At 40.7% G+C, this 26,609-nt stretch overlaps 1 protein-coding gene across 1 annotated transcript; it reads right to left on the bottom strand.

Annotated features, from left to right (window-relative positions):
• On the bottom strand, positions 1 to 26,005 carry LOC108669783 (very long-chain specific acyl-CoA dehydrogenase, mitochondrial-like). The gene is made up of 12 exons (XM_018157191.1): positions 25,866 to 26,005; positions 16,529 to 16,730; positions 8,480 to 8,572; positions 7,968 to 8,093; positions 6,661 to 6,916; positions 6,105 to 6,280; positions 5,347 to 5,493; positions 4,757 to 4,873; positions 3,195 to 3,363; positions 2,751 to 2,935; positions 1,764 to 1,976; positions 1 to 1,333 (listed from the first exon to the last, which is right to left on the bottom strand). Exons 1-12 carry the CDS (start codon positions 25,943 to 25,945, stop codon positions 1,196 to 1,198), a joined length of 1,902 nt encoding a protein of 633 aa, XP_018012680.1. The 5' UTR covers positions 25,946 to 26,005; the 3' UTR covers positions 1 to 1,195.
• Positions 26,006 to 26,609: the final 604 nt, after the last annotated feature.

Raw genomic sequence — 26,609 nt, forward strand, 5'->3', positions numbered from 1 at the left:
TTGTCATTACTTAAAGTTTAATCAGATTATGACTCATACTAAAATATACTTAGGCAATCCGTCAATATCGTGTAGACAAAAATCTTGCTTGGAAGCTCATTCTACGAATCGCCACGGAGCACAAAACGTGAGAGTGGAAAACAGTTTGCTCATTGGCTTCAGCACGAATATTAATTCAATGTAGTAAGCTTATGACTCGGTACAACATTAAAAGATAGAGCAATTCTATCAAAAATTTGTCATGAATTCAATCATTAGATATGGTAAAGCGGCTGGCAGCCGAGCATATATAATGCTGATGAGACGCACATACTGCTAGACCCTTTGCTTACAAACTTCAAGGCTGAGCGGAACACACGTATGCAGTTGGTTGGGGGTGTAAACATTTCTGGCGTACGGCATGGGTGGAGGTCATAATGTTTGAATTATTTCATTAAATTTTTGGACGAGATCTCATTGCGCTGGTTTGGGTGGAAGTTATTTTATAGTTATGACTATTCCAGTCATAAAAATGAGACACAGCGATGAGCGTCTGCAGAAAAATAGCTCATGATTTTGTGAGCTCAAGACCGGAAACATTTCAGGATACAACCTTGAGTCAAGCAGCAGTATGAACCAGATTATCATGACGATAAGATATATACAAATAAATACTATCCTTAAAAACGAAGAGCTTGCATTGATCAGCCATCACAGGACTAATGAATAGTCAGGATTAGTCTCCTCTTAATGCTAAATTATGAGCCATGAAGTAAGTCAGGTTCGTTCAGAAAATGTTATTTTTAGGCACACAAAATACTACATTAAAACCAATACCATTGAACCATCATGGTTGGATGCGGTTATTAACAGCCAATGTCATCCGCAATGAGGTCATTTGCATCCGAAGTAGAGCAAAGGATTAGCAAAAGAAGGACAAAATTTCTTGGTAATTGTCATGCTCGTAAGCCAACACACACGAGACGGAAAGCTCAAGCAACTTTTTTTACGGAATTTAAGTCATTTTGTCAGGTCATTAAGAGTTTACATTTCTAATTCATTTTAAGCATTTATAAAAAAAATCATTCAAGTATTAATTGTTCCTCTGTATTTTCTACTTGTATTAAAGAAAGAAATACGCGTACGAGAACATAATACCATAAATGCACATGGAACTTATTATCGACTGAATTATTTTAACTAGGGTACAAGGCACTCAGAAGCCTAAGGCTCGACCGGCGACGAGGCCGCCGTTCTCGATGAGGTCGTTGCTGATGGACGTCATGGCGTCGAAGTCGCTTTTGGTGCTGCCTGAGCGCGAGCCCTTGATGTGGTAGCGGGCCCGAGAGCACGCCTGTGACCAACACAACAATGGATATTTTGTTAATACGAAAAAAAACTGCATTGATGTTAATACTTCATACTTGCAAGCGAATTGTTGGCATGAAGAGCACTTAAGGTACAACTTACGAAAAAAAGTAACAAGCCAGTTTGGTGATGCAGCGGCGACATTTCGGCTCAATTCAAATGCAATTAGGTTTTATATTCATGCTTACTCGAGGCTTTTGAATGCTGTGCCACAATTTACTTCTACATTGCATAGAGCATAAACAAGTCCTCATAGAACTCGTGGCTTCACACATGACAGCGCCTGAGGTGCTCTCACCAAAAGATATTTTAACCACTGATTTAATTTCACTTGGCTCAGAATCAAAATTCGCAAAAGATTCTCTACTTGTGTTATGAATTCATGCGGTACTTGAATATCATGTTATCGCCTTTACCTCATTGACCCAAACAGTGGCGAGTTTTTTCTCGTGTTGGGCAGAAGGAAGGTCGAGCTCGAGGCTCCTGGTGGCGCGACTAAGGACGGCGGCGCAGCAGTAGAGGTCGATGGCTGCGTTAGCGATACGGTTCAGTTGGAACTGTTGATCAACGACGTTGTTGCCGTACTTGATCAATAGAGACTCGCATGCCGAGCCGAACTCCTCAACCGTCTACAAGAAAAAAGATTGTTATCTTAAACATAAACTAACGAATCAGAAGCCAATCTCACAAGTATCATTCTAAAACGAGTGGAATATTTATCTTCGTAAGAATACTAGTCGAAATTTAAACAGTTCGCGAGCAATTTGCTGCATGATGGCTTAACAAGTATTAGTAAATATGTACTTGGTAAACCATCGAGCACCAAAAGCCTCTACGGGTTCTAGCCATTCAGAGCAGCAGGAAATTGAGAACGGAGGAACCGCTAGACAAATGAGTGAAAAATACCTGGTTGTGCTAACAAGTGAAATCTGAAACAACCGAGAAATATAGTATTAAAACTTCAAGTTAACCCAATGTATACGGATTTATAAACCATCCATAATTTTATTCTTAAGAAGAGGCCAGGGAACTAAAGTTTGTGTCAGTAGACGAAGGGCCAGTAGAAGGGACACCTAAGAATGGCTTTGTGAAAGGTTACGCTTCAAGCTTAGTTAGCTTCCTTAGTGTCTATTTCAGAGTTCACGAACGTCGAATTGAAGGCACAATGTTGAGGAACAGCCAAGAGCCTCGACTACGTCCAAGTCCCGACATGCATATACGAACCAGAAAAGACGGGGAATAATCACATTAACGACGTTTGAGACCTGGTCCTTGGGAATAATCCCTTTAGCGACGTTTTGGGCCTAGCCCTTGGGGAATAATCACAGCGACGACGAGGACCCGGCCCTTGGGGAATACTCACCTTAGCAACACCGAGGGCCTGGCCTTTGGGGAATAATCACCTTAGCAACGTCAAGGGCCTGGTCCTTGAGGCTGAGGAAGACGTCAGGCAGGGGTCCACTGTGGCTGAGACCCATGGCCCGGATGGCCCGCTTGCTGCCCTCGTCCAGGATCACGCCCAGGTTCGCCGTCGGGTTCTTGATCGCCGTCTGAATGGCGCGCAGGTGACCCCCGGCGTACTGAAGACCTGCAATGTCAATAATTTTTACCTAACAAATAATAAGGACGCAGAATAAAAAAATAAAAAAAATAAAGTATAAATAATCTTAGAGATGCCAATAACGAAGCACAAAAGACCTCGAGTCTAATACAGTTCGTGTAGTCTCTATGTTATACTTTTGTTTTGTACCATAAATTACCATCACGGAAAAGAGTTGTGATACTACAAGCATATTGTCGAATCGAGTTACTTGCGTACCCGACACTCATCTCGACCACGCACTTACCAGTAAGGGCGACAAAGAGGCGCAGGATGTCGTTGGTGCCCTCGAAGATGCGGAAGATGCGCAGGTCGCGTACGACGCGCTCCAGCCCTGATTCCTTCATGAAGCCCATGCCGCCCATCACTTGGATGGCTTCGTCTGTCACCCACCATGCCGCCTCACTACCGAACACCTGCACGCAAGTTAACCTTTGTCAATGCAACCAATGATCAATATTGCACTTGGTTACTCAACACGTTGACTACGATTGCTTCATCTTGAACAATTATTTCATTTTTTGTACTTTTTTTAAGCAGGGTTGCCAATTTATGATAGGGGTACTTCCTAATTAAATTTTTAAATACTGCAAAAAGAAAATAAATGGAATTTTATAGCGGAACCTACAAACCTCATGCAGTGGTGGTAGAGCTCTTCGTGGCATCAAACTTACGCAGTGATGATTGTGCACTACACGGCATCAAACTCACGCAGTGATGCCTGATATAAGCGATATTGAAATCCATCACACAGCAAAACAGCCATATCGCTAAGTCACTGAAAGTGCCGCTCGTTGTTGAATTATGAGCTCATAGTTGAAATCACAGTCGTGAAATGGTTAGAAGTCCTGGTAGCCTGAATAAAGCGTAAGTAATTCAGACTTTAGATCATATTTTAATATCTTATTATAGTTGTGAAAAAGAGCCAACTGCTATTTTAAGCAATTATGGGCAGAATGTGACTTGATGGAAAAGTTTTAGTTGCAAACCGTGAGCGCGAGTTTGTTTATAGTTCGGAATGGCCGAGGGTATCAAAAGGGCTGACCCTTGAGGAACTCGAAACTGTCGCGTCGTCCCTTGCTAGGCTCTTATGTGCGCAACGTCTGCCTATATTAGGACCCTAAAATTCACGCTAAGGGGTTGTTCTATTGTGAGGACCGTCAAGCCAGTACGGTCTGCAGCCATCGCCGACGTGAGTGACGGCTCTGAACGTCGGCCGACAGATCAAGAAATAATGGCGCGGCGAAACTTCGAGTCACACATGTCACTACGACTCCGATATAACCACGTCAAAAATCTACGAGTAACGGCCATGATTTCGCCACATTTGTAAGGTCAACATCATTACTACGTCTGTGACTTGGCCGTGAGATGACACGAGAGACAACAAGACGTCCAACGATTATAATGCCGGCAATCAGGAGATTCAAGCTTTCGTATGACTTGAATGTGCTTGTTTAATATTATATGTACCAGTGTTTCATTACAACACTCTCTGCACGATTTTTGCCGTAACCTATTTCATACGAAAACTTATACACGCGAAACTTATATACCGAGTAAAGACTAAAACGCTACGGACGCAACCAGAATAAATTAAAGCAATTGACGATCAATGAATAATAAAATCATAACAATGAAACCTATTTTCAATTGTTTTGAATTTCCATAAGCTAATCAAACCTTAGGCCAGTAGGTAGCCCTGGTAGAGCCGATCGTCATGCCATCAAACTGGGTAGTTCTGGTAGCTTGCGTAATTTTATTAATCTACTGGTATTCTGTAACCGCAGTTATAGGTGATGAAGTTACCTTGGAGATGGCGGCCTCGAGGTGATATTCCTTAGAGCCGCTATCCATGTTCGAGGAGATCATGAAGGCGAGTGACTCTGTGACGTATTGCAGCATCGCCATACGCGCCAACTTCTCCTGTTATGGGATCAACAGGTTCTTAGATACTATGTACAAGATCATAGTAAAAGACTATGTACAAGATACAAGATCATTGAAAAAGACTGTAAAGAAGATGATTATAACAGACTATGAACGTATGAAGAGCATTGTAAAAGACTATGAAGATCATGGTAAAAGACTATGAAGAATACCATAGAATTTACAGTAAAGAACTGCACTAATAATGCAGCACTGCATGGACCGGCAGCTGTTATGCTGCACAGTATGGAGCTGCAGCTGTTGTATCAGATAACGCTATAATCGTTGTACTGTTTACAACTATTGGGCAGACCCCACGAAAATATAACTCTATCTTCATATTTTATTGCAATTAAATCAGAGCCCTAGCTATAATTGCAATAAAATAAACTCAAATGAAGGAATATTAAGGAGAAAAAATTAATTTCTCAGTGAGTGTCAACTTGATGAATGCCATCACAACAACTCGCCTGGATGGCGCCAAACTCGTGAATCTTGCGGCCGAATTGATTTCGGTTCGCGGCGAACTCAACAGCTTTGCTGATGGACGATCTCATGGTGCCCGACATGGCCGCCGCCATACCAAACCGTCCGTTGTTCAAGATTTCCATCGCAATCTGAAACATTGGTAATACCGTAAAAAATTTATTGTTAAAAATGTGCACTCAAAAACCCAAGCATGGCCCAATTTTGATACAAGGCAGGGCAGTAAAATATTTCCTTAATACTAAAACTAGAAAATGTTTCAGCAAGATTAAAAATGTTAATTCACTCGGCCTGTCTTGAAGATTGCGAAAGCGATTGCGTCTCTTCAGCAGTCTTTTGCTTTTCAGGAGTTTAGTTGGATTTTGTTGATGATGTAATGCGAGATAAAATTTCGAGTTGCTTATCAGGCTTTGAATCAACATGCACAGTTGCTATCATGTAAGCCTGAGACGTGTACTGTACGAAATATTACCGCGCAGGCGCTAGTGAAGGGCGCGTTCAAGTCTCGATTATTTTTGCTGCATGAGCAGTTAAACGCGCAACAACTTAGTCGGAAATAAACGCAGACAACGGCTAATTTCCAACTGAACTGTGCAACAAATATCTGAATATTAGTCAGAGCTATCATGAGCTGGTGGTAGTGAATTGAAAAAATGTCATAGTTCATACGCCTAGTGGTCGTAGTGTACTATATAAGCTCTGCGTAAAACACACTCATGTTACCTAATGATAACGCAATTACCTTGAAACCTTTGCCCACTTCGCCAAGCACATTTTCGGCAGGTATTTTAACGTTGTCGAAGTAGACTTCGGTCGTGTTGGAGGCCTTGATGCCCATCTTCTTCTCTGGCGCGCCGTTTGTCACGCCACCAAACGAACGCTCAACGATGAAAGCCGTCACTTTGTCCACCATCTCTCCTGGGCGCGACAAAAAAGTTATTTTTAGGTAAATTATCCCAATGTAAGTTCACCAATAAATTAACAGAAGAACGAGCTGTTTTAGCCACAACTTAGTGACGATAAATTTTCTATACCCACGATTTGTGTCATGAAGACGCAACATATACACATTACCATTTAGTTTGCCTTTAGATCATAATAAACACACCTCATTATTAAATGATAAAAATTTCAGTAATCCTTTATCACGAAAATGAATGAATGTGCAATTGAAGCTTATTCATTCGGAAACTATTTCTTAAACAATTCGGCAACATTCTAACAAAAACTTGGGAAGGGCAAATCAAAAATTTTGTTCCCTAAACACCTATTCCGCAGATGCGCTAAAAATCAATTACCTGTTCGCTCGTCTTTCACTGGCGTTTGAGCGAAGACTGTAAAAACTTCGGCTATTCCTCCATTGCTGATCCAGATCTTAGAACCGTTCAGGATCCAGTGAGAGCCGTCGTCGGAGGGCACGGCACGAGACCTGATGGAGTTGGCATCAGAGCCACTGGAGGGCTCGGTGAGGGCAAAGGCTGCCATGTGCTCTCCTGACGCCACTTTGGGCAGGTACTTCTCTTTCTGCTCCTTGTTACCCGCGATCAAAATGCCCTGAACGAAACGGGGGCAATTCAGGAGGAGTACTGTACATTAGCAAGAGCACATATCATTTTAGATCTAAATATCTTAGATTATATTTTACTTTAGAATTTAACTGATATATTGGAACTGAACAACTTAGTAGGTTCGATCGGTATTGCATATATAAACCCCCCATTCAATTCCACCACGTTGCACGAATAGGGAATTGTTTGGGTTGGGCAACTCGTGCGCTGGTACGGGCCTAGGAACAATGGCGACATTTTGCGAAACACACGGCGAATATATTCGTAAATCGCCCTTAAACTTTTTGAATCACATCGGCAAAAATTATATTTTATGTATTTGTAATCTCTAAATTCAGAGACCAAATTTGTTCAGAGATTGGAATCAAGTTGGCTATGGAAATTACTGAAGCACGGGAATGGGACTATAGAAGAATATTATAGAGGAGAAGCAAGTATCGGAACGTGAAGAGAAAACTGCTGTGATGAAGTGGAATATCATAGTAGGAGAACAGGTCTTGGAAGATGAGAATATTTTCAAAACTCTCCAAAAATGTCATGGATTTCACAGGGCATGGACAGAAAATACCACTGAAAGACTTCTTTGTTGCCCAGTTGGGCTTCAACCAACAGAATCTCAATGCTATGCCTGTGATGGTCAATGCAGACATTGAAACGTTTGTAACCAAAAGATTGAGTGCAGAAATATATTTCCATAGATTATCTACAGCTTGATAAACTATCAGCGTATCATGAGAAACAAATGGCTCCCGGACAATGAGAGCAAGAGTCCAATATGAGTGATTCGAGGTGCAATCAGCCAGAGATGAATAATTGGTAATATTGAGTTAGAAGGAGATTAGCTATATCCACTTAAAACATTACTTAGAACGAGAAAATGAAGTTTGTCATCAGAACCGATATAACTTTACCACCTACCCCGAATATATTTCGATTTTACCACCTACCCCGAATATATTTCGATTTTACCACCTACCCCGAATATATTTAATAAATTTACATGACAGGACACCCACTTCATGGTGAAAAGCACCCACCTTGAAGCCGATGCTCTGGTGGGCGCCCAACGTGATGCCCACCCCGAGGTCGTGGGCACCCACGATCTCCACGAGCCTGGCGTACATTGTGTTGTTGCAGCCCACTCCTCCCAGCTCTGTCGGCACCTGTACATTTTCACATTATATTTATCACAAAACTTTCAATCCAGAACCGGTTTAGAAATTACTTTCTTTTCATTGAAATCTGGTCCGTAAACGAATGCACAATTCATAGTTATTGACTAAATTTAAAGCTGCAATTTACTATACTGACAACAATATAGCACTACAGCACATATACACCATAGCGCAACAACACAAAACAGAAAAAAAAACATGAAAAAAACCATGAAAATAACTCATGACATTCATTAAAGCAATGTTGCAATTAAAGTCAAAAACCGCCAGAAAATACCTCAAGTCCCTCATTCCGACTAACGAGCATTGTTAATATAGAACGCAAATTACAAACAGAATGGCGATATGGTTTGAACACCACGAGAGCAGCCCACCTGTAGACCGAAGGCCCCCTGCTCCCTCAGCCCTTGCATGGTCTTCTCGTCAACGCGTTCCAGCTCATCGTTCCGGGCTGCGTCATTGCATTCCTGTGAAACAACACGCACTTAACACACATTTTCAGCATCACTCGTCACGCCGCTCGTCTTGCAGCGGCAAGACTCGAGCATCACACGACTATTAATGAACGTTTATTTCTATTTGATAATTTAACCGTCATTCGTCACAAAATGAATTACAATTAACATATTGTCTAACATTCACAGAAGGTATACAGTATAATGACCGAGTGGTGTGGTGCATATATACGAGTGTTCAGGAATGACTATCCTAGAATTGAAGTAAGCGTGGCTACCATGCACATTGCACGATCCTGCTTGTACAGTAAGTTAGTAAATATAAGTCTAATTTCTAGAAGTCAAATAAATAGCATCTCATCAAATAAATTACACATACTTTGTAAAAAAGTAAACGCTCACGAATTATTTATTACGAATATTCCTCTATAACGCCGGCCAGTTCTAATAATGAAGAAGCTGGTCTACGCAAACGTTGTGGTCATCGCTATGAGCATAGCAGTGCCAAAGGTCGCAGGGAACACAGCAGTAAATAGGAAACAATATATTTTTATTAATATCATATCTTCGGCTGATTTGATGAAATAATTAATGTATATCTAATGTTTATACCTAAATTAAGCTTCAGGTGATAGAAAGAAAATTAATTGAAAAACCCTATCAATTGGATTAGTATTACAGAGAAAATACCAACATAGGCCATATAGGCCTGTTGAAGTTCAACGTTTTCTCCGTGCTTGGCTCCTTCTATGTCTTCCTCTATGAGACTCGAAGGAAATTTTTCCCACCCTTAATAATTTTTGTCGTCGTTTTTTTAATTTTTATCAACTAGATTTCGTTTGTTTTGTATGTTGTATTCATGCTTCGTAGTTTAAGTAGGTAGCAGTTCCGCCAGGGTAAGGATTGACGTACCGGCCATCATTCGATCCATTCGTCCGATATTGGCTCAGCTTTCATAAACGTAACAATCATGCCATAAATAATGACAAGGCACTCTCGCTCTAGGGTTGAATATCTTTTCTCTGCACACACTAGTTTCCTGCTCGCATAAGACACGGGGTGAGGCACGTCATCGTAGTGGTGGAGCAGTACCGCGCCAACACATCCGTAGAACCAACTTCCGATTAACATCAGGTAGTTTCAAGATGGGATCGTTGCATAGGACCGTTTTTAGTTTCGTGAAATTGGCCAGCAACTCTGGCGTCCAGCAGATAGGTTCCCGCACGTACTTTTTCAGTTGATCGGATACCTTGACGCAGTGAACGACGAAACATTTGTATGAATTTACGACGAATTGAAATCAACCCCAGAAAGAAGCGAAGCAACTTTTTCGTCTTAGGAGGATTTATCCCCACTATTACACTCACTTTGTCTTCTTGCAGTCTAATCATACCTTAGCCAACAATAAACCCAAGGTAACTGATGGATGCGAATCCAAATTTGCACTTATATAGATGGTCGTGCCTTCAGATGTTAGACGTAACCTGGCGAAAACATTGCGCAAGGCGCACATGTGTCTTTCCCAAGTGTCGGCGTACACGTAGATATTATCAAAGTAGAAGCTAGAAGGATACATTTTCAAGGCCCTGTAGGACGATTCTCATTAACCGTGCATACCTAGAAGAAGCATTGACCAAGCCAAATGGAAGGCACACTAATTCCATTAATCCTCGACGCGTTGGAAATGCGGTCAAATGTCGCGACCTATCCGTGAGTGGGATCTGGTAATAGGCTCACGTCAAGGCAGCTCAAAAAAGTACTTTGCGAAATTGCCCCTGCAAACTGGTGCAGGTCTTTTTTCCAAAGGGCTCAGCGGTTCAGCTTGAAAGACGGTAATACTGTTCAACATTCAATAATCTACGATCATTCTATAACTTTGATCGGGTTTACGAACCATAATAATAGTTGAGCAGTAGGTCGAGGCAGATCGTTAAATTATTTTCATCTCCAGTAGGTTATATGCCTTCTTATCGAATGCGGCTTCAAATGGACAAGCACAGGACAGAATCTGGTCCGTTTGGGCACAGAGGTTTTGAACTCTGTCTTATTCTGGAGTTTCTGTACATCCCGGCACAGGAGATTCAAGGGCATCGTCGTATTCCTCGATCAACGTAGGGACGTCACGTATCTGCTCGGGAAAAAAATCCTCACAGATAGTAGCGCGTTCCATCGAGTTTACTTCGAGCGTCGTGAGAGCATCAAGGAATAGCACTTTGTCACCATCGGTTATCTTTCATCGATGTGACAAGCCTGACAAACAAAGAAAAGGTCAGCCTATGTGAGAGCTTGAATTCCTGTCTCGTCGACAACGTCTCTCTTCAGGAGGTTGTCATGGTATTGTCGCAGCGACCTGTCTTAATCAATGACGTAGTCAACCCTACTTTTCTCCTAAACTTAGAATGACCCCTTCCATGACATCGGAAGTTTTTTTTACTGGAACCGGGGAGGGAAACGAGAACTTCATTCCCCACCGCAAATGAACGATCTTGCGATTTGAGAACAAGATACGTTTTATACTTACTTACGCTTATGTCGGCATTCTCCGGGGCAAGTTTAGAGCATTCCCGTATCTTACCCTGCAGGTCAATAGCATACTGGGAGAGGGTTCTCACTTCGCCCTTGAGGTTGCCAGCTTGCCAAAGGTCCCGAAGAACTGCCAGAGGGCCTCTAACTTGCCGACCATACTAGAGCTGGAACGCAGAAGCCGGATCGGTCGCTTGGTATTTCAAGCTAAACAAACAAGGTCGGGATCAGACATCGATTCCAGTCTCGCGGTTTGCCGGAACTATGTCATCTCTTATAGTTACTCTGACTCCAATTTCGGCTAATGATCTGATCTTATCTAAGCTAGGAAAAACTGTTGTACCTTGCGGAAGCGTTTGTGATCTACTTTGAGGGAATCAAGTTTGGGTACAATAAGTGGGTGCAAGGATTTGGCGTTAGCGGAGGATCACGTCACCACAGCCTGCACAGAAGACAAATCTTCTGTGAGCGTACAATGCTCGGTGAGCGACTCAAGTCAAAGTCATCCGGGTAATTATCATCCATGACTCGTGGGGCATTATTCATCAACACAGAACTGCTTTTAACTGGAGCAAGAATAGATTCGGTCCAACCGCAAAAGTTTTTACATCGAATGTAATTTCTAACTACAGGAAAACAAGTTAGACCGTCCTAAATAATCAAATAATTCAACAGTCGCCCGCTTTGAACCATCAATATCCGGAAGGAGGAAGGACACAGTAATGGCAAAGCAAGCAGTATCACGCAAAATGCTTGACACTGGCAATCCATTGATAGTCCCACAGCACAGATATTTACGAGACCGAGACCGGATCGCTCAAACAAAATTGAACAGAGGGTGACGTCGGGCTGGGCCAGGCGAAAAACAAGGCCCCGAAATTTTTCGGGCCCTGGCATTTTTTCGAGCCCAAATTTTTGGGACATTTTCGCCTCACATGACCCGAATCACCACAAGAAAAATAGCGCTTGGGCATATCTGGTCTCTTGTCTAATTTGCGTGAAGGATTTCGAGCTGCAGCCGCTGAGACGGAGCCTCGTTTCCCTTGGTATCAGCCTGGTACTTGGGATTATGGCTATCCTTAGGACAAGCTTTGTGGGCTGCGGTCCAGTTATCAGCTAGGGTCACATGTCGCCGAGCTGTTTACAATCTTTTTCTTTAATAAACAATTGCAATGGTGGAGGGAGAGAACTTAGAAACTGGTCAATGATGAAAAACTCACGCAAACTCGCATAGTTTTTGAGCATCCCGAGGCATTCTAACAAATAATCTAACCTACGGTTGAGCTGAGTTGCAAACTGAAGACAAGTCTTACAGAAACCAATACGCGCAAGGCGAAATTTTTGGCGGCAAGTCTCGTGGGTTTTATTGAAATCACTGAGTAAGGCTTTCTTAAGAGAATCATAATCGCTGGGAACACCAGAAAATATGGCAGCATAAATTTGTACCGCTTTGCCCGTCAACAACGTTCCCAATTGCAATGCATAACTACAGTGATTCAGCTGTAGCAGCTCTGCAATGCGCTCAAAGCGTATAATGTAAGACGTTATCTCTTCGTCGTCGCGGTACAAGGGCAGTTTAGGTTTGGCAGCGGCATCAGATAACAACTGAACATATAGAATCGCGAGGGTTCCTCAACTCTAACATCCTAACCTGGTTCTCACTTCTCACGTCGCTCGCGCTCTGCAGCCAAACCTCCTTTCTCTTGTGCAGCAGCTAAATCTGCATTGGGCGACGCCCTTTCAGCTATCCGTGTCTCGATAAAAGCTTTGCTGCTTTTAAATGAAATTTGTAATTGCTTCCCCTTGCAAACCCAACTGTATTGCTTCGGAGCGCAATCCAGCTATAGTCGGTATCGACGCCATTAAATCTTTATAATCGAAATACGGCACAATATGAAGTTGGTAAAAAAAAATCAGCGACGATACAAATGTTTGCCTAAATACAGTTCTCAAGTTTCAAGACAGAAAAAATACCCCTATCTGATTACAGCTACCATTAGACAAATCTTTCAACAGCGAAAGTTACTGTTAGAAAACTCGCAATTAACCGATCAACACTAGAAATTGCAAATCCTAACAAATCCAAATGGAACAACTCCCCGGACTACCTCGGAGTCTCTCTCTCTCTGTACGCGAGAAAAAAAAAAACAATTCCGACCGCTAGTCAGGCTGACTACGTAGTCTTGATCAGCTTATGATGTTGCATCAAGCCATCATCATTCATCGACACAAATGTCCGCCGGTAATATCACCTGGCCCTACGGTAGATATTCCTGAACAGAACTCGAACTACCCAATTAAGGATGACAACACACAAATACGGTTGTAACTGATGTACAGCAGCAATTCTTTCACCACCAATCTGATAAGCTTTTCAAATTAGGCGATTCTCTTAAGGACTCGTCACAGTTGTGAAAATGCTAAGGCGAGATGAAAGAAACGCCAAGCTGACGGCACGTTAGCGTTCCGTGTACCTCGTCACGAGAACTATGCACCAGGCTATTTCAAAGAGGTTCTTGCAATCTTTTATGATGATACACACAAAATAGATAAGTACAACGGGGATTGGGAACGCGAATTGCAAGCCCAATACAATCTCCTCAAATAAAAAATGTCATTATCTTAATTAAAGAATTGAGAGCTGCTCGCTATATTAATCCAACAGACCCTGAATGCGTTTGTTCCTACAATGTCGTCTATTTGCTACTGTTCGCTCTATGGTAAACGTGCAATTGAGCGATTTATGAAGCATATTTGGTCAAGTATGCTGCCGGTGCCGACGAGAAGTGCCAAGCGTATTAATGAATGACTATTCTAATGACATTGAAGTGACGGTGCAAGGTCTGCACCACGAAAAGATCTCGGGTGCCAGGATTATCCACGAGGAAAAAAACAAGCGGGACGGAATTCATGAATCGCTAGCTCGTGAAATCTCACGGAAACGATATGGTTTTTACTCGGTCTCCCCTATGTTTGCTCGAACGTGCATTTGACAAATTTTTCACTTTTGCAACTGAGCATAGATGGGCCGTTGTAAAAACTTCTCGCAGGAACAGTAAATAAAATTAGGGCCTGACAATGCATTTTTGTCACTGAGAGCGAATTTGCCTGCATGGAGACGTTTCAAAGTCTCAGTTGCTTCAAATGTGCGAATATCATTTGTCCAAGTTGCAGGCAGATTAAACTGTAGGATTTTCACTCAGGCCGCCTGAATTGCGTTGCATCCGTTCGCCTTTTAACAATATTCAGTGGTTTACAGGCGCACCCGTTCGCAAATATCAGGCTACGGTGGACTTACTCGCCTGTCCCTGGATTGATGACAATTGCCGCAAATTAAGGTGCATGTACGTTACCTTACCGAGGTTACAACGTACTTGCGAAGAAAGCTTCTCTTAGCCAGGAACATCTGGCATCTCTGAAATGCTTATTAATCTGTTCGAGATGTTGTCGTTGGAACTCCGTGGCAATGCTCAAAAATCGGCCGTTTTTAATGCTTATGTAGATTCGACATGCACTGCAGACGTTGACGTAGTTCTAACTGCTGCTAAGCCTAAATGCTTCACGAGTTTCTGGTTTCTCTAAATTCCTGATATGAGAAGTCTTATCAGGAATTTAAAAGCAAAGAAAATAGCCAAAAAGTTCACCATTTTTTAGGAGAAAACGTTTCGGAACCTAGCTCCATCGTCAGTTGAAAACCTAGAACACAGGTACAAACAATTAGTAACCTAAAATTCACATTCAAACAATTCATCTAAACTTTAGGAACACTAGAACCAAAATCGAAAATAAAGTATTCTGCACTCTCTTCAAAAAGCTGGTTTAACTGAGGATGCTGACCGAACTGAGGACGGAGCAAACCAAATACTGAAGAAATTGGTAATGCAGGACTGCGAGTTTTTCCGTTGGGCGCTAAAGCTTAAAGCAATTGATTTCTAAAGCTGGCCACCGATGGTATGCGCGGGGCGCAGCCGTAGGGCACAAATTTTACTCTTAAATGAGCCCTGGAGCCAACACCTAGCTTCAACGTGCATTAACTTAGCCTCAGAACTAGAAGCCGCAGACTACGCTCGAACTTCGTAATCCTGACAAGCGACACACTGCCGAAAGATAATAGCGCCGTAGGTCTTCAGCCAATGCTGAAGCATGCTCGCTCATAAGCAGTCAGTTCCCCATCCGGCTGTACCTACTCCGGCCTAACCTATTCACGCTGCCCCGGCTCCCAACCCTCTTGCAGCCAATGACTGGCTCTACCAGCACACTTGTACCGCCTTTCTAGCTTCTTGCAGCCAATGAGGTTGCAGTTTCCACCGCTCAGTTTTGTTTTGGGTGGAGAAAGGTTGAAGCTCGTATAGTTTAGGCCTGAAGAGGTTAGGCCAGAGGAGGTTTGGCCAGATGCAGTATGGCCATGTTTACCTTTGGCAAGCTTATTTTGAGGCTGTGGACATCTGGCACTATGGCTTTGAGCACTTGACTTCATAGGCCGTTATGCACTCTAGCGTTCTTACCTTATGGAAAGGAATGTGAACTAAGTTTGAAATTTGGCAAAGCTGGCCTCCGGCATGCGCCCCGTCTGCACAACTATTTTAGGACTCAATGCACAGAGTATTCTGATGTGAAATTGGCCAGTCTTCTTGATATAAGACGAACGCTGAAAACAAAGTGGAGAAGCTAGAAAAAAGAATCGCTCTAAACGTTCAGAGGTGCTTGGCGGTGAACACTTGCACCTCTTTTTCTAACTTCCTGAATCCAAGAGCAAACTGCAGAGCAGTAGCTTCATAACTCACTAAGCTCAGAATAACCTTGGCAGTTTGATTAAAAATCCTTTTGGGTTGGCTCACCTTAAAAAGATCGAGATATTAATCATTGAAATACTAATTAGACTTCTTCTGGCTTATCTTTTAAATCTTTTAGAGGTCAAGAACTGCAATTCACCGTTATGGGTGTGCTCTTTCTTGCGTCTGGCGACGCAGAATAGCTCAAGCCAGTTGAATGTAGGCCAATTTGGCCGAGTCCGGATATGTACACTATGTTTCAAGTATTGTGCTTGAAGTATTTTAATTATAATATACTATAAACTGTGTTTCATCGCGAGAGCTTGTGCCCGACAGTTACCATGAAGTTGCTGAAAAAAAATCGGCTGTTGAACACGCTGTTCCAAGTATTTTTGAAAAAAAAGCTGACCGTGGATAAGTTCACATTTATCTCCTTTCTAAAGGACGAGGCTAATTTCAAGGGAACAGGCAGCCTGCAAATAGTTTCATAGCCCGTCAATTGTGGCGCCAAATTTCATACTCATTAAGCACGTGTGTATATTTACATGTTAAACACAATAGTCCGGATTTATAAGAAAACTGAATTTTTAACGATTTACATGGGAATAATTCGGACTCACGACAGGTGCGCGTTACAAAAGCAGCGATGCGTGTTGATTACATTCTAACTCACCTGGAAAAATTTTTCGGTTGGGTCGATAAGCATGTTGAGGTTCTCGGTCTGTTCTTCTGTGAGAACATTGGGGTAGGGCAGGATCTGGTCCGTCACCAGCCGACCACAAAAGATGTTCTTCACGAACGACGGCGAAGTTTCAGGTGCCGACTTCGGTTTTGTTTTCGTTGAGGACTGCGGCGCTGCGGCCGTCGACTGCCATCTGCGCAGCGGTGTAAAGTGAGTCAAGGGGGGTAAACAAATTACGTTTGGCAAGTCACGTTAGCCATTACGGCAGGAAAGGATTAAACGGGCATTCGAGGGAGAACATTACGGCATCAAGGGGGTAAAATAATCTGTGGCGGAGTAAACCAAACAGCAACAAAATAGCAAATGTCCAGGGTGCCCAACAAATATCTCATCAGAGAAGCTAAGCAAACCAGCTAGAGGCGCAGCAATTTGTTTGAAATAGTTTACATAGAATACCCCTACAAATGCTTTTACTGAGTAAAATTAGAAACACCAAGTTATGAGCAGTGGCGTGGAAGGGAAGGGCATTGTCACTGAAGCACTTACATATTTCAACAGAGCAGTGTGTGACAGGCGGAGGGAGCGAAATTATAGAATGCAAAAAGCCAAAGGTATAGAATGCTCAGAGTTAGGAATGGTACAATATTCAAAGGGGTTAGAATATCCGCTAACCACCACTCCTCCAGTTATCTTTTCTAACCACATAATTAAGAACTCTTCTCTCCTCACCTCCACCGTGCTTCATTCTCCTTGTAGCCTCATTATATTATGCAAACTATTCAAATTCATATCTCTTCTACTTAGTTGTAGCCTTTTCTTTGTTCTCAAGTTAAAACCTAACTTCCATTCCGTCCACCTAAATTATAAACATTCCTAAATTCACCTCTGTAATAATTTATTCTCCATCCTAAATTCATGTCCATCACAGCCTCTGCTCTACCTACATTAGAGCTTTTCTACATAGGCATCCGTAATAGCCTCTCGTTGTTTACTTCTGCCTAGTGCCTAGCGTCTTCATTCAGCACGGTAGCTGAATAGCCTCAATCGAATGGCTGAATAGCCTTTCCTCTGTAACGCCTAATCTTACTTTTCGTGCATCATCATCCCCACTCTCGTGTGGCCACACGTTCTCTGAACAGCAATGCGAGCGCCTAGTTTTTAGGTCGCTTGCGTTAGGTTGCTGCGCATCAGTCTCAGAGTTGGACTTTGGACTCACGAGGCGGTGAGAGGAGTGACTTTTGGACCCGCGAGTTTGGGGGCGGAGCCAAGAGACTGCAGCTTGCAGTTGCACCACCACCGCCAGATCATCATAATTAATATTATTTCTGAACATGTTATATGAATATTGTTGTGATAATATTGTGACAATATAAAATAAACTCCAAACTCGCGAGTTTGGTGCGCGCTAAAACGCCTGGTTCAACTTACAAGTCACATAGATAGCAGCTAACTGTTCCATTCAAGAATCGTGATCGACATAGTATTCAATAGTACGAAATCCGAATACAAACACTCATCATTTCAATAAATCCTACACAGACAAGGATATATTTTATTAAATGTTTGGAATTGCTTCTCATTGTATAAAATATACTCCGAGCAACCTAAAATTTGTGTCCTCCACTAAAATGTGTACAGAGAAAGCTTAAACCTATTGATCTGCGGGCTTACATTTACAATACGCAGTTAGCTCAATGATTTTAAGGGGAACTGCAAAGCTGAAATGAGTACTGACGGGTTTCCTGTGTTAATAACACCTAAATTAAATGACCAGGAAGTTTTCATCCATTCAAATTAGATCATTCAAGATGGTTTCGAACGTTGAATGATGAGTAAACAGGTCGTTTTAGATGAATGGGCCTACGCTATGACCGTTATATACGGTATACACATCGCCATGATGATCAAGGATCAAATAAGATAGCCAATTGGTAAACATTGTCGTTTACGATAACTCGATAAGGAATGAATGCACACTGATAATACATGATTAGAAATGTTAAATAATCGCTGATGTTCTAAGGATATGATAAATATAACTTATCGAGGGAGGGCATGTATATATGATCTACTCACGAGCATATTTACGTAGTAAATTCCCCAGATTATGCCGCACTTGAATGTTGCACAACGAACTGCAGTGAATGAATGAATTATTCTTGCAAAAAACAATATTAATAATAGTTCCTTAGAATATCTCTTCGATCATAATCAGCATTTAAGTGCTCGGAAAGGAACTTCGCAATTGCGGCATCGGGATTTAAGTTTAGTAATCTAAAACAACACGAGAAAATTCAAAAATAACATCTCTCGAGATTAGGCGTCATGTGGAATAAAGGGAAAACTAATCCCAGTTATCTCTTATAACTCATAATTAACATTTAAATGCTCTAAAAGGAACGACGCAATTGCGGTTTGGGACAGACGCCAGAATTATGTATATGTGCTTGGGGTCACGCAGAAGCTTGGTCTCGGCTCTGAGATCTCTGACGTCATGCTGGTGGCGACGCGTGATTGGCTGGGCCGAGAGGCGCGTCAGCGAGGCAAGGTTTCCACATGATTCAGCTGACACGCAAGCCTAACTATGCTACACAACTCACGTCAATGTTCACAAAAATGTAGATATAACAATGACGATTTTGTCGATACTTTCCACGCGTTACAAACTAAGGAACCCAAATGGCAGTAATTTTTCAACACTGTAAATTCAACTGTGCTATTGACAATAATAAAAAATATATATTTGGGTTGGGGAACATGCTGGGAACATGCTTCGTGCATACCCCATTAGATGATCGATATGATTAGGCCCCAGACAAGTTTTGGAGGACTTCGATGGTACGAACAAAAAGAAGTTGAGGCAGATTCCTCATAACCTTTTAAAAGGTTGTTAACGCCGTAATGGGTAGTGTTCAAAGCATGAAAGCAGGTGAAGGAATTTCAATTTCGTACATTGCTTACGTACTCAGTCCGTATCAACGAAATTCGACCACTGAAATGCTCAGCTCAGTCCTAGCTTTATTAGTCTTTTATGAACAAATTGCTAACACGCTCAAATAAACATTCGCAAAGCTCTCGTTCTGGTCAGCCTTTTCCCTCTTTTTCGTTTTGTAGTTTCTTTTGATTTAGTATCATTGGTTATTGTGTCAGGTCAGGTATACGTGTTCCTATCAGCGTCTTCATCTCAGCATTCTAAATTCCTTGATTTGTGCCACGAACGAAATTGTGAACATTCAGCTATTTCAAAACCTTAGAGAACATCGTGATTCAAGTTTAGTCATCGGAAACGTAGGAAATTTCAGAGATAACATCTCTTGAGATTAGGCGTCATGTCGAATTAAGGGAAAACTAATCCTAGTTATCGGTCCCTCGTGATAACGCTGAACAGCGACACTACATCACCATATGACCTTGTATGATAACGTTAACGGAAGCTCTATTAAGGTCGGTCCAGAAGCCATATTTTGCACAACCTCTTGCCTACACAGTTAAACATGTTGCAGATATAACGTTACGTGTAGACGGAAACACTGCACAGTTTTGAGTCCGTAGGGAAGACTGAACAGTTGCAGCGATAATCGAGCTACAGAGCATAAATTTCCTTTAACTGTGCAGACAAGTCGGCGCATGCGGACGGTAGCAAATTTTTTCGATTCATTTTGTTCCTCATTTTAGATTCGTCAGGCGGAAATGTTCCCGGGAGCAATGTAGGGGGTAATATATGGGGGTAATATTCTAAGGAGTCACCGAATTTATTGCAAGGACTAATTATAATAAGGTTAAGAAGCAAGTTAGACAAGGTTTAAGAATGAGATTTTAAAAAGCTCAAGTAAAAAAAACGAATTAGCGAAAGAATACATTATGATATCATTAATGGTTTAATCAGTAATCATGGATTATAAGTAGTAATTGTAGAAAAGCAAATTCACTACTGAAAGGATTTACAAAAAATTGACCGCAGTAGTACCTCTTTCATGACGACATCATATAAAACTGAGAGAAATATATCTCTGTAAAGGTATCTCTGCACCGTGCGGACGCACTAAAAATTGCTGCATTTTCATTTAGTCCAAAGACTACGCAGATCAAAAATAAGCGCCATGGACGGCCTCTACGCGCCAGAAATTGTCAACTACTAAATTCAAATTTGATACCGTTGTTTGAGCACAAACCAAGTACATTTGAAATAATTCGCATAAAACTTTGCAGTTACTAATAACTAAAGTAAAATCGACACTTATAAAACATGAACGATTATGTGGTTATCTTATGAGAATAGTTCATTTTATTTGTTGCAGAATAAATCATACAAATTCTACAGTAGTTCTATAGCATTGCCAGGACGCTTCCTATAATTACCTAGGATGAGGAAGTTTTCGATAGACTCAAATCACAGGGGAGGATATGTGCGCCATATCAATGGAGAGGTAGACGAAGTTCTTATGCAACGCATGGAGTTGCTAGCAACCTTGACATATAGCAAGGCGCTTCCGTGAACAGCTCGTAGCTCCAGCCTAAAGTAACAGTTTTATCAAGTTCGTAACTTTGTTCGTAATTCAACAAATTTAATTATGAAAAGCTTGTGCAACACGACGTTTAACAATCAAACTGCATCAATAGACTGTGAGCTGATTAAATAACGAGTTTGATACAAGTTAAAGGTACTAAAATCGTTATTGCTCAGTCATAGCGGCGTCCAGGTCGGCCATACAAAATCAGTTACGTAATTTTCTGCTTCAAATTTGCTACGCACTTGATGTGCAAACACAATCATCAAGGAAAAGTCCTCGATTGTTTGAAGAAATCGAATGAGGATTTTAGGCAGCTTCCCATGTATAAAATTAAATGCACAGACGAGTGACGAAGTAAATAAATTTGTACTATTCAACAACTAACTTAGCTTGCTCTCATCAGTGCTCAGGAGTGAAAGATTTATTTTTGGTAAATTGTACAGTAAACAATGCTCGTAGTGTCAAGACAGTCCAAGTGGAAGATTGCAGGCTCAGGCCATTCATGCCAGCAGCCTCGTTGTACAGAGAATAGGGAAGGTGGAATCAGTTTTTTTAATTGTATAGCCACAACAAATAAAAGCCCCGGATTACAAACATCTTCACTAAGGAATATCACGGAGAAAGACCAGAATTTGTCACAATTATGATGAAAAGCGACCAGATCCGAGTGAAGTCAAGCATTTGTTTGCATCTTGTTTTGGTCGCGGAATTAATGATTTTGTTTCAAATAACACGCATGGTAAAAAGAGACTGAAAAAATATACTGCGTTCCAGGAATGGTTTGTGGTCGTTACCTTAGGCAATAGTATGCGACTATATGTATCATGAAAATTGTTATAATCGCCCATCAAGAGTTATATGAATTTCATGAAGAAATGCACTTAACTTTGCGCTTACGCGACGTTTCAATCCTCGTCAATCATTTCCTGGTTCTGAACGCATGTTCATAAGCAGCTGGCGCACTAATCACACAAATATCGGGTTATTCTGCAGGATGTTCGAGACCTGACTGGGTAAATTTACAATGCTGTTAATGTTTTAAATAAGACCAGTTTCCTGCTGTTGTAACAGATAGGAGTTGACATGCAATTCGCAGGCGTTTCGGGTCATCACCCTTACAAAGAGCGATCTAAGTTAAGCATTTGGCATTAGTTTAGACAACAGAAACTACATAAAAGACGAAGAAAATCCATTTCCAGGGACAAGTAATCTTCCTGAACATAAGGCTTTGTAAGTTGTTCATGGTGTTGGATAAAAATATTAAAGATTCCAAGACAAGGAGGCCTCAGAGTGCTCAGACAATTGAATAATTCAAACTCAAGATTTGATTGAAACAAAAATCATGTATTAAATATTATAGTTTATTATTTGCTCTGTTTTGCTCTGAAAATTTTGCCTCAGACTGCCATTAGGGTAACATAAAAACTAGCAGAGCCTCAATTGAGAGAAGGATACCATAAAATGGGGTGACTAGGACCATTTTTAGCGCTGGTACTCTTTGCAATACAAATATTCACATATTAAATACATAAAATATATCTTTATTGCATTTATAGGCTATCTCACGGTACTTCAAGAGCCATAAACACAATTTTTTCAAGCAAGAACTCTGAGCTATAGGATTTTCTTTTCCTAGAGACAAATTGGTCTAAGTCACCTTGTTTTATGGTAAAAGCCTTGTTATTTTAACTAAACTTTTTGAATTTTTAAAAAAGATAAATGAAGCAAACAATATATGTACAACTCCTTTACAAATGTAATATTTTTTGCAGGTGACAAAATAATTGTAAAAATTTTGTGACTAACAGGTTTACCACACACAGTTCAGAACACATAATTTCAGCAATTCGAGAATTATTTCCTCAAGCAAACTTCTTGTAAAATAATAGCTACATGATCTTTTCATCTAACTCAACAAATTTCATATTAAAATGAAAATTAAATTTGTTAATGTGACATTGAGAGTCCTCTGTGCATGCATAATGTGCAAGGTTTCATACACTGAACAATAAATCTGAGTTAGCAACACCTGGTAACCTTAGATAACATTCTTCACAAATTTGACTAGGTAACTTATCACAAATTTGACCTGCGAATCAAACATGTTAGTCAGTAGATAATTTTTATTACAAGTCATAATTCCACAAAAAAGTGGGCAATACTTTTAATTCTCATTCAAGTGCACACGGCGGCCCAAGCGCATATGGCAACCCAATTGCACACGGCGGCCCATGTGCAAATGTCAGCCCAAGTGCACATGGCAGCCCAATTGCAAATGGCAGCCAAATTGCGCATGGCGGCCCAAGTGGACATGGCAGCCCAATTGCACACGGCGGCCCAAGTGGACATGGCAGCCCAAGTGCACATAGCAGCACAAGTACCCAAGTACACATGTTCCCATGTCAGCCTCCCCTAACTGATGGTAAGCTGACCTGGCTTGGTGGCTTTAGCTTGGAAAGCTATCAGTAATTGGCTGATGAGGTCAAGATCTCATACGTAATAATTTTGATATTTTTAAACTAATTAACAATACCCTGGCTAGAAATTTGGCATGAAAAATCACCAAAATGCATTTATATATATAGTATCTAAGACAGTGGTAACTGTAGGAAGATTTATTGAGCCATTTTCCTAACTGAAAAACTAATAAATTCAATTCCAATAATTGCACGTGTCTGACACAATATATCACTCAACATAGGCAGTGGATAGAGAGTAGAATAAGAACTAGATAGAGAGTAGAATGATAGCCTTTTCGAGATGAAGGGATGAATTTGGCAATTTTTTTAGTTTTAGATGCCAATGCACTGCAATAAAAACAATATAAATTTAGGACAGAGAGCAGTTGCCAATTGGAATTCTCCACAGACAATAATTTACACCGCCAATGGATAATGTATATTGGTGAATGATTAATAAGAAGTTATGAACTATTGTGCTTTACAATTGGTAAAGAGGGCAAATACTTATGAATATCATGATTGTAATTGAACCTTAAATTAGACTTGGATCAAATCATGGCTTAGAAAGCATATATATAATTTTCTCTCTAGGGTTATAGCAGGTATTATAGGAAATATAAACTTTCTACACTGCAAAGTGAAGTTTCCTTTCATATTTAAGCTCACAAGATGAAAAGCTATCAGATTGTTAACAAAACTTGTTAATTGGGTCACATAATTCCAAATTTAACCAAAATACTTACTTTGGAGAACAGTAATTTGAATAATAATTTCAATTTTGCAACTCTTAGGCTTTAGCCTAAAATGACAAAATTGGCAAAAGCTGTCCATAATCAAGCCAAAACTCTACCTCGGTATAGAAATATTACCCTTGCTCATGGCAGTGTCTCTTGCCTATTTTTTTTTAAATCAACATAGTAAATCACCTGTGAATTTATGCATTTTTAGCTGTGATTTTCAAAATCAATGTAATATCCCTGATATTCTAGCTGCCTATGTGCAAGGTAAATTATATCCCATATAATTGTTAATATAACTATACAGTAAAATTGGAAATTTTCAATTTATTTAAACATGACTTTGGACAGGCATGGAATATGTATATCTACTTTTCCAGCCATGATTACAATCAATGACATTATGACACTTAAGTTGGCACTTGACAGATACTGCACAGTGCACATAACTTGGCAACCTTGCCGCTTATCACTAAAAGCAATACGTAGGTACATATACATATAATACTTGTCACTTGTCAGAACTACAAAATGGAGGGTTCAATGACCACATGATGGCTATGAAGCTCTTTTGATTATGTTTGGAACAGGATTGGAATTTTACTGATTATGACTAAAATTTTGTAGCTTCAAGTGCAAAATTTTTCATACATTTTGAACCTTGCAATCTGATTGTGCATTTTTGTTACCAATTAGTTTTGTTAACAATTAGGATAGGAGTTATTTCATCTAGCAGCAATCTTGCTGCTAGACTGCAGCAAGATTGCTGCACTGCACACTGCACTGCAGTGAGTACTGACTACTCACTACTGAGTGTCAGAGACTCAGAGAGCGCATTTTCTTGTCAATGAAAATGTGAAGTCACGGTCGGACAGACAGACAGAGGGAGACAGGGACAGACAGATGGATGGACATTATGAGCACACACGGGACACACCACACATAGCACCTTTTTTCCATAAATGAAAAAATGATAAAAATAGATCATTGTTCTTATTTCAACTGAAGAACAAGAAATCAGAAAAGGGCATTGAAGAAGAGAGTGTGACCATTTCTCAAATTATAAACACTGCAGCCATTCTATTTTTTTAATTTCAATTTTTCATATCAAAACAATGGATTAAAAGAATGGATTAAAATATGAATTATAGTAATATAAGAACTTATGAAGCACAATCACAATCAGGAAACAAACTCTGTATACAAAGCATGAAGCAGCAAGCAAGGAGTAAGAAATAACAATCAACATCACACCATGAAATATGGCTTGGCCATATAACAATAAAGTCAATAATTAAAAAAAAAAGGTGTCAATCAAATACTGACAGCTGTCAAATTTTTAATCAAATGTCACACTTGTCAATCAGCATCAAAGTATTTGGCAGTACCGAGAGTACACATACTAATTGTACCCAAAGTTTGAAACTAGGGCTCAGTAATTGGGCTACGTGTAGGCTACTACATCTAATTACTGACTTACGTTCGACGGTACGGTTACAGTACTATACTATGGTACAGTAGGTACACATTACACAACTTAATAAATTAATCGTATTATAAATTACCCACACAGCAAAAAAAACTAAAGGACACTCATTACAAGAGTGACATGACATACCTTACACTTGCCGTTGATGGAAAAGATTGTGCCACCAATGCCCTTGGGGCAGCCAATAACCTAGCTCGAGATGAATGCATACTGAAAACGGGACCAACACTCAAACCTCAGACTCTCACCGACGCGACGGCTAAATGTATACTGAGCAGTGTTGCCAGGTTTTTTCTCTGCGAGAATACCAGATTGCATAGCTCAAAATACCAGAAATATACCAGAAATTCTATTGTTCGAAAACTGACTAATACCTCCAAATTTAATTAAACTATTCGTCAGAAACGTTGGTTAGAAAAAGAAAAATATATAGATCTCAGTACTCACTGCAGTGACTGACAGAGAGCGCATTTTCTCGTCGACGGAAACGTGGTCACGGACGGACAGACGGACATGGTGAGCACAATAGTGAATTTTTTTCATAAATGAGAAAATTCGCTAAAAAGTATTTTATGTACTGTGCATTTATCAGTGTGGCACTTCTTCCCCTTCGCTTAACATGAGCAAGCCACGGAAACAGGTCATCTTCCATTTTCATACATGCTTACAGGTCATCTTCCATTTTCATACATGCTTGCATATTACATTAATCTAACATTTCGGGTTTGATCACTTGTTACAGCTAAGCAGATAGCTTTTGGTCCGAATAAGGGACTGCAGTACCCTAGTTGAAATTTTATTTCGTTACTTGTTTTTCACATAGGTGACTTGTGAAAACATTCACTCCACGAATGCATTGGAGACCTGGTCAAA

This window comes from Hyalella azteca, unplaced genomic scaffold, assembly GCF_000764305.2.
Source record: "Hyalella azteca isolate HAZT.00-mixed unplaced genomic scaffold, Hazt_2.0.2 contig15945, whole genome shotgun sequence".
NCBI lineage: Eukaryota > Metazoa > Arthropoda > Malacostraca > Amphipoda > Hyalellidae > Hyalella > Hyalella azteca.

Bases quoted from the DNA above. Each gene is read 5' to 3' on its own strand.
- LOC108669783 (XM_018157191.1), bottom strand. From the start codon at position 25,945: ATGCATTCATCTCGAGCTAGGTTATTGGCTGCCCCAAGGGCATTGGTG. The intron at 4,874-5,346 runs GCGAGTTGTTGT...ATCCCATAACAG, and splicing joins ACGAGTTTGGCGCCATCCAG to GAGAAGTTGGCGCGTATGGC. The intron at 2,936-3,194 runs GTAAGTGCGTGG...TTGACATTGCAG, and splicing joins CCTCTTTGTCGCCCTTACTG to GTCTTCAGTACGCCGGGGGT.